General features: G+C 39.8%; 1 protein-coding gene across 11 annotated transcripts in view; it reads right to left on the bottom strand.

Annotated features, from left to right (window-relative positions):
- Positions 1-14,268, bottom strand: part of NDUFAF6 (NADH:ubiquinone oxidoreductase complex assembly factor 6) — a 112,522-nt gene that overhangs the window by 77,525 nt on the left and 20,729 nt on the right. For all 11 annotated transcript variants that reach the window (XR_004059303.1, XR_004059302.1, XM_030937954.1 and 8 more), the window contains 4 exons: positions 11,626-11,728; positions 10,167-10,300; positions 8,737-8,838; positions 5,046-5,102 (listed from right to left, as the gene is read on the bottom strand). Coding sequence is in view for 9 of the 11 variants with exons in the window: in XM_030937954.1 (XP_030793814.1) it covers positions 5,046-5,102; positions 8,737-8,838; positions 10,167-10,300; positions 11,626-11,728 (396 nt within the window). In the remaining 2 variants the exon portion in view is untranslated. The remainder of the gene's footprint in view (positions 1-5,045; positions 5,103-8,736; positions 8,839-10,166; positions 10,301-11,625; positions 11,729-14,268) is intronic.

Here is a 14,268-nt window from a genome sequence, read left to right as displayed (position 1 = left end):
TTGAACAAAATAATTAAGAGATGTCCCAAATATAAAACAAGTAAGAGGCCCTGTCCAAGCTGGAATGAGGGTGTATGACAGAAGCAGTTCCTCAGGAATTACCATGTTGCCACTCTAGTCTCTCTTGGCACGGGATAGAAACTGAGAGCTGGGGCTGAGCACGGTAGCTCACGCCTATAATCCCAGCACTGTGGGAGGCCAAGGCGGGTGGATCACCTGAAGTCAGGCATTCGAGACCAGCCTGGCCAACATGGTGAAACCCCTCCTCTACTGAAAACATAAAAATTAGCAGGCCATGGTGGCGCATGCCTGTAATCCCAGCTACTTGGGAGGCTGAGGCAGGAGAATTGCTTGAACCCCAGCGGCAGAGGCTGCAGTGAGCAGAGATCATGCCATTGCACTCCAGCCTGAGCAACAGAGCAAGACTCTGTCTCAAAAAAACAAAAAACAAAAAAAAAAAAAAAACAAAAAAACCGAAGCTGAGAGCTGGGCCCCACCCCAAGAGTTTCTGATTCAGCAGGTCAGTGGTGGAGCCCAAGATCTGCATTTCTAACAAGTTCCCCAGTAAGGTGGACATTGCTGGTCCAGGGACCACATTTTGGGAACCACTGGTCTATGACAGTGGTTTTTAGGCCTAGCCATACCTTACAATTAAAACTAAAGGGGGCTGGGCATGGTGTTTTATGCCTATAATCCCAATAGTTTGAGAGGGCAAGGCTGGAGGATTGCTCGGGTTCAGAAGTTCAAGACCAGCCTGGACAACATAGTGAGATTCCATCTCTTCCAAAAATAATTTGTAAAATTAGCTGGGTGTGTTGGTACACGCCTGTGCTCCTAACTATTTGAGAGGCTGAGGTGGGAGGATCACTTGAGCCTAAGAGTTTGAGACTGTAGTGGGCCATGACTCTACCACTGCACTCCAACCTGGGCAACAGAGATTTTGTCTCAAAAAAAAAAAAAAAGGCCGGGCATGGTGGCTCACACCTGTAATCCCAGCACTTTGGGAGGCCAAGGCAGGCAGATCACTTGAGGCCAGGAGATCAAGACCAGCCTGGCCAACATGGCAAAACCTGTCTCTACTAAAAATACAAAAAAATCAGCCAGGCGTGGTGGTGCACGTCTGTAATCCCAGCTACTCAGGAGACTGAGGCCTGAGAATCACTTGAACCTGGGAGGCGGGGAGGCTGCAGTGAGCCAAGATCATAACCAGTGCACTCTAGCCTGGGCAATGGAGTGAGAATCTGCCTCCAAAAAAAAAAAAAGAAAGAAAAGTAAAAAGGGAAGCTTTTAAAAAGTATCAATGCCTGGGTCCACCAATTTAATTGGTCTGGGGCGGGGCAGCCAAGCATTGTTTAGGTCTTTTTAAAGCTCTCCAAGTGATTATAATGGGCATACAGGGTTGAGAACAACCTTTTTCCACAGAAGTTAATAAAACAAAGTCCTTAACCTTTACGAAGCTTACTTAGTATGTTAAACAGCTGATGGTATATCCATCAACCACTAAACAGGGTGATACAGAATAATGTGTTAACATACACAAAATACACATATGATTATACGTATATGAAAGGTTCAGAAAGATGAACAGACATTCTCCCCAGATAGGGTGGAATTGTGTGAACTCTAATTTCTTCTTTTGTATCTTTACACTTTGAAGATTTAAAATATTAATGTACTACTTTTATAATTAGCAAGCTCAATTAAGAAACAAAATGATTTCAAACACACAGACCTGAAAACTAAGATACAGGATGTGAAGGGATCGAAATGAATCTCTAAGTATATTTTAGGGGAAAAAGGTAGAAGATATGTTTGGTATTACAGAAAATGCATAAGTTTACAATTTTCAAAGATTACAAATCTTTGAACCTTGGTTTCTCTCTATAAAATGAAGTAACCATATTTTTGCTAGGAAGACTATGAATAATGATGGAATGACCTAACCCAGGGCATGTCTCATAAACGGTTCTAAGTAACTGGTAGCAATTATTACTTCTCTATGGAGATTTAGAACAACAGTTCCCAAACCTGTCTATGCATCAGAATCACCTGGGGAACTTTTTTTTTTTATACTTTAAGTTCCAGGGTACATGTGCACAACGTGCAGGTTTGTTACATATGTACACTTGTGCCATGTTAGTGTGTTGCACCCATCAACTCGTCAGCACCCATCAACTCATCATGTACATCAGGTATGACTCCCAATGCCATCCCTCCCCCCTCCCCCCTCCCCATAATAGGCCCTGGTGTGTGATGTTCCCCTTCCTGAGTCCAAGTGATCTCATTGTTCAATTCCCACCTATGAGTGAGAACATGCAGTGTTTGGTTTTCTGTTCTTGTGATAGTTTGCTGAGAATGATGGCTTCCAGCTGCATCCATGTCCCTATAAAGGACACAAACTCATCCTTTTTTATGGTTGTATAGTATTCCATGGTGTATATATGTGCCACATTTTCTTAATCCAGTCTGTCACTGATGGACATTTGGGTTGATTCCAAGTCTTTGCTATTGCGAATAGTGCCGCAATAAACATACATGTGCATGTGTCTTTATAGCAACATGATTTATAATCCTTTGGGTATATACCCAGTAATGGGATGGCTGGGTCATATGGTATTTCTAGTTCTAGATCCTTGAGGAATCGCCATACTGTTTTCCATAATGGCTGAACTAGTTTACAATCCCACCAACAGTGTAAAAGTGTTCCTATCTCTCCACATCCTCTCCAGCACCTGTTGTTTCCTTACTTTATAATGATTGCCATTCTAACTGGTGTGAGATAGTATCTCATTGTGGTTTTGATTTGCATTTCTCTGATGGCCAGTGATGACGAGCGGTTTTTCATGTGTCTATTGGCTGCATGCATGTCTTCTTTTGAGAAATGTCTGTTCATATCCTTTGCCCACTTTTTGATGGGGTTGTTTTTTTCCTGTAAATCTGTTTGAGTTCTTTGTAGGTTCTGGATATTAGCCCTTTGTCAGATGAGTAGATTGCAAAAATTTTCTCCCATTCTGTAGGTTGCCTGTTCACTCTGATGGTAGTTTCTTTTGCTGTGCAGAAGCTCTTTAGTTTAATTAGATCCCATTTGTCAATTTTGGCTTTTGTTGCCGTTGCTTTTGGTGTTTTAGTCGTGAAGTCCTTGCCCATGCCTATGTCCTGAATGGTATTACCTAGGTTTTCTTCTAGGGTTTTTATAGTATTAGGTCTAACATTTAAGTCTCTAATCCATCTTGAATTAATCTTCGTATAAGGAGTAAGGAAAGGATCCAGTTTCAGCTTTCTACTTATGGCTAGCCAATTATCCCAGCACCATTTATTAAAGAGGGAATCCTTTCCCCATTTCTTGTTTTTGTCAGGTTTGTCAAAGATCAGATGGTTGTATATGTGTGGTATTATTTCTGAGGACTCTGTTCTGTTCCATTGGTCTATATCTCTGTTTTGGTACCAGTACCATGCTGTTTTGCTTACTGTAGGCTTGTAATATAGTTTGAAGTCAGGTAGTGTGATTCCTCCAGCTTTGTTCTTTTGACTTAGGATTGTCTTGGCAATGCGGGCTCTTTTTTGGTTCCATATGAACTTTAAAGCAGTTTTTTCCAATTCTGTGAAGAAAGTCATTGGTAGCTTGATGGGGATGGCATTGAATCTATAAATTACCTTGGGCAGTATGGCCATTTTCACGATATTGATTCTTCCTATCCATGAGCATAGCATGTTCTTCCATTTGTTTGTGTCCTCTTTTATTTCACTGAGCAGTGGTTTGTAGTTCTCCTTGAAGAGGTCCTTTACATCCCTTGAAAGTTGGATTCCTAGGTATTTTATTCTCTTTGAAGCAATTGTGAATGGAAGTTCATTCATGATTTGGCTCTCTGTTTGTCTGTTACTGGTGTATAAGAATGCTTGTGATTTTGAGACCCTGAAGGAAGCACTAAAAACATGGAAAGGAACAACCAGTACCAGCTGTTGCAAGAACATGCCAAAATGTAAAGACCGTCAATGCTAGGAAGAAACTGCATCAACTAACGAGCAAAATAACCAGCTAATATCACAATGACAGGATCAGATTCACACATAACAATAGTAACCTTAAATGTAAATGGACTAAATGGTCCAATTAAAAGACACAGACTGGCAAATTGGATAAAGAGTCAAGACCCATGAGTTTGCTGTATTCAGGAGACCCATCTCACATGCAGAGACACACATAGGCTCAAAATAAAGGGATGGAGGAAGATCTACCAAGCAATGGAGAACCAAAAAAAAGCAGGGGTTGCAATCCTAGTCTCTGATAAAACAGACTTTAAACTATCAAAGATCAAAAGAGACAAAGAAGGCCATTACATAATGGTAAAGGGATCAATTCAACAGGAAGAGCTAACTATCCTAAATACATATGCACCCAATACAGGAGCACCCAGATTCATAAAGCAAGTCCTTAGAGACTTACAAAGGAACTTTTTAAAAATCACAGATTCTCCTAGGAACTGGCTTCCTCCTCAATCCCAAAAGTCTTACTTGGTAAGAAGACTCCAGGAATCTATATTTTTAAAAAGTTTTCCAGGTTACCCCACTGCAACCAGCTCAGCAGTGGGCTATGAACCACTGTTCTGGAACCACTGCTACCATATGGTCAGGTCACAATGGAGCAAAAAATGAACAGAAGAGTAAGTAATACTTATATAGCTATAAGCAGCCTAACAATCCTACAAGGTAGTTTCTCCTATTATTCCCATTTTACCTAAGAGTAAACTGAGGAATGTGGTTATTAAGGAACTTAAGGTCTCATTGCTAGTAAGGGGCAAAACAGATTCAAGCCAATGCAAGCTGGCTGCAAAGTCAGTGCTAAAAACTCAGCTCACTTGCCTCTGAGAAACACAGAAACGACCCTCAGCAAAAGCATCAGTAACTAATGAAAGCCACCATGAGGGAGGGAAACAAAAACAAAGGCTCCAAACTAAAGAAGTGCATTGGGAACTTTATAAAATATAAAAACAGATCATACACATCTGCTTCATTAATTATACAGCCTTCTCTGTTAATCTACTTACCGTCTGAAGAAAAGCAGGAAATGCTTTCACAGGAACACTTTTGTGAAAGGACCTAGCCTAAAAAGGAAGAGGAAAGGAAGCTGGTCAAAATTAAGCAAATAAACACTCTCACTCTGAAAGCAACACCAGCAGTTTAACAATATTGATGGGGCCTCTCTCAAATGCAAGAAAACAACTCATCTCCTGTAGATTAAGATTAGTTTCCTAAGCCTAAAGGACTCAGAAAAAAGTAACTACTGTAGTAAAAATTCCATCCTTTCTTAGCTTTAGCATCCTTCTTGGCTTTAGCATCTTCCAGCTACCTTACAATATCTCATAATAACTTTGACTCCCCAGCTCCAGTAAGTGGGAAATGAAGAAATACTTGCATTACCAAGTCCTGTGCACCCCTAGCTTAGGCTGACTTTATCTCCTGTGTAAATGAGTAAGATCCTCCTAGGTGATCTTCCTGTGTTCCCTGACCTTTAATTCGTTCCATGCAGCCAGACAAATTAATGTCCTTACATCATCATTTCATTTTTACCTTCTTCAATTCCCTGATAGGTCGTTTCAACAATTCATCCAGGAATTCAAAGGCCCCCACATCTTGACTCTAACCTCGTCCATCTAACCTAATTCCCTACCACTCTGGGCTACGAACACCTGGTCACTCAGGTTGATGCCCATCATCCTGTATTCGCCAAGCCCACTCTTGTCTCCATGTCTTCATTTATACTTTCCTTAACACCAGGAAGAGCCCTCTACTTCCTGACTCACTTCTTAACCCATTACACTCCAGTTTGACCCTCAACCATCCCCTAAAATTACTCGATGATCATCCATGATTTACTAATCACCATATCTATCTTTTCTCTTCAATCTCTCTGCAGCATGTAAAACTCTGATATTCCCCTTTCTTAAATCTTCTCTTCCCTTGATTTTCAAGACACTGGCTCTCAGTTCTATTTCTCTGAACATTCTTTCCTTCCCCTTCTTCCTAATAAATTGCCTTTCTCCTTCACCTTGTAAACAGAGGTAGGCCTCGGGGTTCTGTCTCTGGTCCTCTGTACATTCTTCTTCAGCAACACCATCCAAACTTGGAGCTTTAATTATAAGCCTTTTATGTGGACGACTCTCAAATATATCATCTTTAGTCCTGACTTCCTTTAAAAGTCACAATCCTGCATTCTTCAATAGCCCATCTCCCTCTAATCCCCTCAAATTCAATTATGTCCAGCAGCTAGTCCAAAGTCTAATGATCTGCACCAAACATAGCAATAGTTTCTGCTGTCACTGTGGCTTTTGAATGGCACCATCAAAGTGCCATACTTGAATTCTTCATGCAACCTTCAACTTTCCCACTATCTGATCTTGCCACAATCCAATTAGTTATCAAGCCTAGTTGATTCTACTTGTTATGTGTGGGCATGTATGTATACATACATATATAAATGTACATACACATACATAAACATCTACTGTCTCTAAATCATACTCCTTCTCTCTCTCCTAAGTCTCCTAACTGATCACCCAACCTCTAAACTCTCTTGTGTCAAACACTGCTAGCAGGGTTTCCTACTCTGCAACACTAATATCACTGCTTTATTTGATGATGATGATGAAAACTAACATATTTCATGTACAATATGTCGTACTACGTTTAAACTCTTCGTATATGTTAACTCATTTATCCAAACGACCCTTTAAGCTGGGTGCTAAAATGATCCTCTACTACAGATGAGGAAACTGAAGCACAGAGAGGTTAAGATTACATGATTAGTAAATGGCAGAATTACGATTTAAAGTCAGGCTTCTGGTTCCAGAGTTTGCACTCTCATCCACAATACTCTAATGTCTTTCAAAAGCCTCTACAACTCCATAATCTTTCTTCAATCCGCCATTCCAAACCTATCTTCCAGGACCACATTTCACATAACCTATACACCAGTGGTGTTCAAACCTGGCTGTTTAATTAGAAATTTAGAAATTTTAATTCCTGGCCCCATCCCAGATTTACTATCCCAATATCCAGGAGTGATGCCTAGGAATCGGTATTTCTCAGGTGCCTTACATGTCCATTGACTGGGACTGCTCAGGGTCCACACAAAGCTTTCCTGCCTTTCATGATTCTGTAGTGTGCTCCGATCTTACCCAAAACTCTGCTAGCTAGTCCTAAGTAATTTCTCATCTAAAGTTCCATGTATTTTATCTATACCTCTGTCAGGGCTGAGAACTGTCTTAGATATTCATGAAATTAAAAAGAAGCTGAAGATAGTCTTTGCCCTCAAAGAGCTTACAATCTGATTACTTACATATTTAATATTTCACAAATATTTACTGAGTGCTCATAATGTACCAGGTACTTTAGATGCTGAAGAATATACAATAGAATCAAACAAAGTCACTTACATTCCAATGAAGTGGGAGGCAATAAGCAAACTTTTAATGTCAGGTAGTGAAAAGCGCTAAGCCAGGTAAGGAGACTGAGGGTCACGGAAAAGGAAGATGTTGTTTTAGGTAAGATGGCCAGGGAAGACTTTTCTGATAGGGTGACATTTGAGCACTAACTGGAGTGGAGGTGGGATACAGGGGAAGAAGCAGGAAAAACAGCAAGTGCAAAAGCCCTGTGGTATGCAGGTACGTGTCCAACTCTTTAGAATCTACTGAAGCCTAAGGAAAAAAAAAAAAAAGGTTCACAAGAAGTACTAGGAAGAATTAGCATTATGGGAGCTAAGGAAATAGAACGTTTCCACCAAGTCTTCAAGAGCCACTGAAATCAAGAAACACTTCAAGGAGAACCAGAAAGGAATAACACCATGGAGATGAATGACAGACAATTTCAAGAAAGAGAAGTACAGTCAACAGTGTCAAATTCCAAACAAAAGTCCTGGAAAAGTTTAAGAGATGAAGAACTAACTCTTAGGGAACAACTAAAGTGACAGGCAGGAGAAATCAGGAACCAGTTCAGGAGCCAAGTCCGAGAATCAATGGAAGAAAAGTCAGTAAGTGACACAGAGAGAAAGAAGTCTATGGTGTCAAAAAAAGAAGAAGAGTTCACAAAAACAAATTGTAAGTGACCACTGAATTTGGCAATAAGGAGAATTGCCAAACTAGTGATTGTTTATTAGAATGGGCAGGATAGGAACCAAATCACAGCATGATGAGCAGTGCCAAGGTGGAAAGGGCCTGAGGTAACAGTGAATGCAGACCACTTCCTTCCAACAGTTCACCTAGGAGAGAAAAATACCAACAGAAGGATCTACAGGCTGCCTGTAAATTCAGAAGGCAGCAGCAACAAACCAGAAGATAAAAGAGGCCACCTATCAGAGAAGCAAACTGAAAACACCAGCTGGGAGTGGCTGAGGGCGCATCCCTGGGAGCGGGAGGAGAGACTTCGGCCTTGGGAGGCAGAAAGACACCCTGTCTTCCAAGAGAGAAGTGGATGGAGCACAGAGGAGCCCACATGAGAAAGCTCAGGCTTGATTTACTCAGTAAAGAACGTATTCATATGCTGTGAGGTGGGGGAAGGGACTTTTTTAAGTGAGAAAAGTTTACAACAGACTCTGAGATAAATCTACTGGGAAATCAATGAAAAATGGAATAAAGACGGCCAGGTTAGGAATATCATAACCATGTTCTAAGAATAGCCACATCTAGATATGATAATTCCCTAAATGGTTTGGCAAAAAAAGAAAAAAGAAAGCCGACTTACATGCTTTAGGTGCAAGTGTGCCTGACTGGCAATGTCATATATTACATCTCTCACATTTTTATCTCGGTTCCTCCGTAGAATGTCCTCTTGTGAAACACCATGCTGTGTGGGGAAATATACATTACATTAGGAATCTAAAAGCACTTCCTTCCAACAGTTCACCTAGGAAAGAAAAATTAAATTGACAATGAAAACTAACTTAGCACAAGAGAACACATGACAGAACAGTACGTACAGTTTAATGCCTATTTTGTCTTTAAAAATGTGTGTGTGCGCGTGCGTGTGTGTGCATGTGTGGAGAGAGAGAAAAAAACAAGAATGAGAGAGTGACACTTGGAACACGCAACAGGATTTTTTTGTTTTTTGAGACAGGGTCTTAATCTGTCACCCAGGCTGGAGTGCAGTGGTACAATCATGGCTCATTATAGCCTTAACCTCCCAGGCTCAAGGGATTCTCCCACCTTAGCCTCCTGAATAGCTAGGAATACAGGTGTGCACCAACACACCCAGCTAATTTTTGTATTTTTGGTAGAGATGGGGTTTCCCTATATTGCCCAGGCTGGTCTCAACCTCCTGGACTCAAGCGAGTCTTCCAAAGTGCTGGGATTACAAGGCATCAGTCACTGCGCCTGGCCACAACAAGATGTTAATTAACAAGTTGTAGGTAAAACGAAAATATACAAGCAAGAAAACAAACATACAAAAAGTTTGAAAGAACAGATAATAATGAATCTCATATAGAAAACAAAGTTCTCGCCAGGTGCAGTGGCTCATGCCTGTAATCCCAGCACTTTGGGAGGCCGAGGCGGGTGAATCACAAGGTCAGGAGATCAAGACCATCCTGGCTAACACGGTGAAACCCCGTCTCCACTAAAAATACAAAAAATCAGCTGGGCGTGGTGGCACGTGCCTGTAGTCCCAGCTACTTGAGCGGCCGAGGCAGAAGAATCGCTTGAACCCACGAGGCGGAGGTTGCAGTGAGCCGAGATCACGCCACTGTACTCCAGCCTGGGTGACAGAGCAAGACCCTGTCTCAAAAAAAAAAAAAAAAAAAACAAAGTTCTCAGTTCTCATAAACAGATATTTACAATGGATTACTTACTCCAATAAAATTAAGTAAGGAACAGGCTAAGGTGAACACTAGGAATAATTACTGCAGTTGCTTGGAAAGGAGGAAGGCATCAACATGAAGCTATACCAAATGAGGTTCTCTAGACCTTCCTACTCAAAGCTCCTCCAGAGACCTAAAATGCCTGATGGACACAATTCTGACTTGATAACTCTGGGATAAAAAGAGGAAGAGCATTTTTAGTAAGCAATAAGCATTCCTTTCAAAGCAATTACTTGATTAGACTAAGCAAAAAAGCAAAAGATAACTTCCTTCCCCATATTCCTGAGGTAAATATTAAAAGGACAAATTACAACCTTACCAGCATACAAATATCCATGGGAAGGAACACCTTTCTTCTGCTCCCATGATACGGTGTTGCTCTCAAGCAAGTGACAATGCCTTGTGCTTTTCCAATATGACTTGCAGCATGATCTGCATGAACATCCTTTATACCTACGATTTCAGAAATTATACAGGGCTGCTCTACTCTAAGTGCATAATAAATCAATAGAAATAGCACAGAGAAATCAGCTAAACATGTAAAAATAGACATATATCCTATGTTTTATATCTGAAAAAAACAGGATTTATGAGTGAAAAATGGCACAAAAACAAGTTGACCATTTACCACTAGCAGATATCTAAATCTCAATCTCAACTTTTAAACGACAGTTTTCCTCAGACTACAGCACACTAAGAACACATTTAGAATTTTAATCAGCTATCATGGAAAAACTTTACAAGTCTTCCATTTCTTCTCCTCTGTGCAATTTCCATATGACCTCATTTTAAGAATATGCTTAACAAACATTCTACTCTTTGCTCCCTCCTTTCATTGTGACGGCAAACATGTCACCAGAGCTGTGGGCCAGAACAGGCCTGGGAGATGCAATGGGGACTTGTATTATTCTTTTAGGGAGGTATAAAGATATATATTACCTTCTTCAAATGAGATGGTATTGTCCTTGGCCCAAATAATTTCCTCATTTCAATAAGACCTCACTAACTGGCAACAAAGTCAGAGGAGAAATCCTACCATCAAATTTTTTTTTTAAAAAAAGCAGAGAAAGAAAAATCTCAAAAACTTTTATAAATGCAGTTGTAGGCCGGGCATGGTGGCTCATGCCTGTAATTCCAGCACTTTGGGAGGCTGAGGCGGGCAGATCACGAGGTCAAGAGATCGATACCATTCTGGCCTCATCTCTACTAAAAAGTACAAAATTTAGCTGGGCGTGGTGGCATGCACCTGTAGTCCCAGCTACTCGGGAGGCTGATGCAGGAGAATCACTTCAATCTGGGAGGCAGAAGTTGCAGTGAGCCGAGATTGCACCACTGCACCCCAGCCTGGGAACAGAGCGAGACTCCATCTCAAAATAAAATAAAATAAAGTAAGTATGTTTTACTTCTTCTACTTTTCTTTTTCATTGGATAAGTATTATTAACAGGAAAGGAAGAGTCAGGTTATAGGCCTTCCAAACTGTAGGAGATGCTATAGTAAAAAAGTAAAGCCACCTGCAATTACCAGATTATTAATTTCAACATTCCCATGAGGTAAAGTAGCTGTATGAGAGCCTGAGTCTTGGATTACTCTGCATTACAAAGAAAGAGATATAAATTCCTCTTCTTGCTAACAACAACAACCACAAAAACTGTTCCTTTACAGATAGTACAAAGGAAGACTTTAGTGCTAAATTGGTCAAACTGCCAAATTATGAAAAAGTGAAATCTCAAAGGTATTTTACTGGAAAAAAGAAGTATGAAACAGAAAAACAACTTACCCAATATTTCTAGTGTTAAGTAAAGAAGAGAGCTCTGTGTGTTTTCAGCATAATTTTCCAGTTCCTTGATATTACGATATGCTTTATCATCTAGATTTTTTTCCTACATCAAATAAAATGCAAATAAAATCTGTTGAACTGTCAGTATTTTATAAAGGTGCTGTTTTTTTGCCCCAAAGAACTGAATAATAATGAATAAAAATATTTAGTATATGTTTAGTACACAAAAAAAATTACAATATTAAAGTTCTACATATTCAATACTTTCAAATTACCACCTCAAAATAAGACATCAGGAATAATATCAATGTACAAATCACCATGGACACGGCATGGTTTTTTTAATTTCATCTGAAGTCCAAGTTATCAAAATAAACTGACTTTACTGAGCTCTTATGTAAGCACTTTAGACATTATCTTCTTAACCCAAACAATCCCTCCACCAAGAGATAAGGAATTAATACTTTTCCCATTTTACAAATGAAGAAACTGAGGCATGGATCCATTAACATGTCCAAGGACACACAGTTAATAAATAAATGGTGGGGACAGGAACCCACATATGTGACTCTTGAATCTACACAGTCAATGAGGAAAAGGTACCTAGAAAAAGAAAACAGAAACCAGTGCCTACCTCATTACCCAAAAAGAAACCATGCTCAATAAAATAACAGGGTTGATTCCCTAAATACACTATATGCAAAAAACAGAAAAATGAGAATCTAATGGCAAGAACACTTAGCCACTTTTATAATAATACATTTACGAAGACTATTATTAGGGCAAAATATTATCCCCTATTTCACCCTCTTAAAATCAGAAGAAACTAACACCAGCATCAAATGCCATATGCAGGGTTTAAAAAAAAAAAAAAAAAAAAAAAGAGGCCGGGCGTGGTGGCTCACGCCTGTAATCCCAGCACTTCGGGAGGCCAAGGTGGGCAGATCACCTGAGGTCAGGAGTTCAAGACCAGTCTGGCCAACATGGTAAAACCCTGTCTCTACCAAAAATACAAAAGAAGGCAGCTGGGCATTGTGGCGGGTGCCTGTAATCCCTGCTACTCGGGAAGCTGAGGCAGGAGAATCTCTTGAACCTGGGAGGCAGAGGTTGCAGGGAGCCGAGATCATGCCATTGCACATTGCACTCCAGCCTGGGCAACAAGAGTGAGACTCCGTCTCCAAAAAAAAAAAAAAAAAAAAAAAGAAAACAAAAAGAAAAGAAAATGACACCAGCAATGATTCCAGAAAAAAAAAAAAAAAAATCATCCTTTATGGTTTGTTAAATTGAGACATAACTAACATACCATAAAATTTATCTCCTCAAATAATACAATTCAGTGGTTTTTAGTATGTACACAAAGTTGTGCAGCTATCACTACTATCTAATTCCAGAATATTTTAATGACCCTTAAAAGAAAACTTGCATCCATTAAGCAGACACTTCCCATTTCCCCCTCCCCTCAGCCCTGGCAAACCACTAATCTACTTATCTACTTTTTGTCTTCATGAATTTGTCTATTCTGGGAACTTCACAAAAATGGAATTGTATAATATGTAGCTTTTTGTGTCTGGCTTCTTTCAATTAGCATAATGTTTTCTTCATCTACTGGTACTTCATTTTTTTTAGTTGAATAAATTATTAATAATATTCCATTGTATGGATATACAACATTTTGTTTAACAACTAATTAACAGACTATGAGTTCTTTCTACTTTTGGGCTATCATGAATAATGTTGCCACAAACATTCATATACAAGTTCTGGGTGGATGTATGTTTTCATTTCTCTTGGGTATAAACCTAGGGATAGAATTTCTGGCTCTATGATAACTCCTATGTTCAACTCTTTGAAGAAAAAGTTGCCAAACTATTTTTCCAAAGCAGCTGCACCATTTCACATTCCCGCCAGCAATGTACGAAAGGTTTTAACATCTCCCTGTTTTCACCAATATTTGTTAACGTGCATCTTTTTCTTTTTTATCACAGCCATCTCAACAGCTGTGAAGTGATGTTTCTTTGTTTTGATAAGCATTTCTCTAATGAAAAGATGTGAAACACCTTTTCAGATGCTTATTGGTTGTTTGTATACCTTATTTGCAGAAAAGTCTTTCCCCATTTTTAAATTGAGGTTTTTTTATTGTTGAGTTGTAAGTTTCTTGCATATTTTAGATCATTGTCCCTTATCAGATATATAACTGGCAAATATTTTTTTCTTTTAGTACAATTTATCTATTTTTTCTTTTCTTGCTTGTGCCTTTGGTATCACATCTAAAAAACCATTGCCTAGCTAGGCGCAGCGGCTCACACTTGTAATCCCAGCACTTTGGGAGGCTGAGGTGGGTAGATCACAAGGTCAGGAGATCGAGACCATCCTGGCCAACATAGTGAAACCCTATCTCTACTAAAATACAAAAAAAAAAAAAATTAGCTGAGTGTGGTGGCATGCACCTGTAGTCCCAGCTACTCAGGAGGCTGAGGCAGGGGAATTGCTTGAACCCAGGAGGCGGAGATTGCAGTGAGCCGAGATAGTGTCACTGCACTCCAGCCTGGCAACAGAGCGAGACTCCATCTCAAAAAAAAAAGAAAAAGAAAAAAAAAGAAACCACTGTCTAACCTAAAAGTCACTAAGATTTACACCTATGCT

The sequence above is a fragment of the Rhinopithecus roxellana genome, chromosome 9 (genome assembly GCF_007565055.1).
Source record: "Rhinopithecus roxellana isolate Shanxi Qingling chromosome 9, ASM756505v1, whole genome shotgun sequence".
Lineage (NCBI taxonomy): Eukaryota > Metazoa > Chordata > Mammalia > Primates > Cercopithecidae > Rhinopithecus > Rhinopithecus roxellana.
This window is presented reverse-complemented; position numbering and strand designations above follow the sequence as displayed.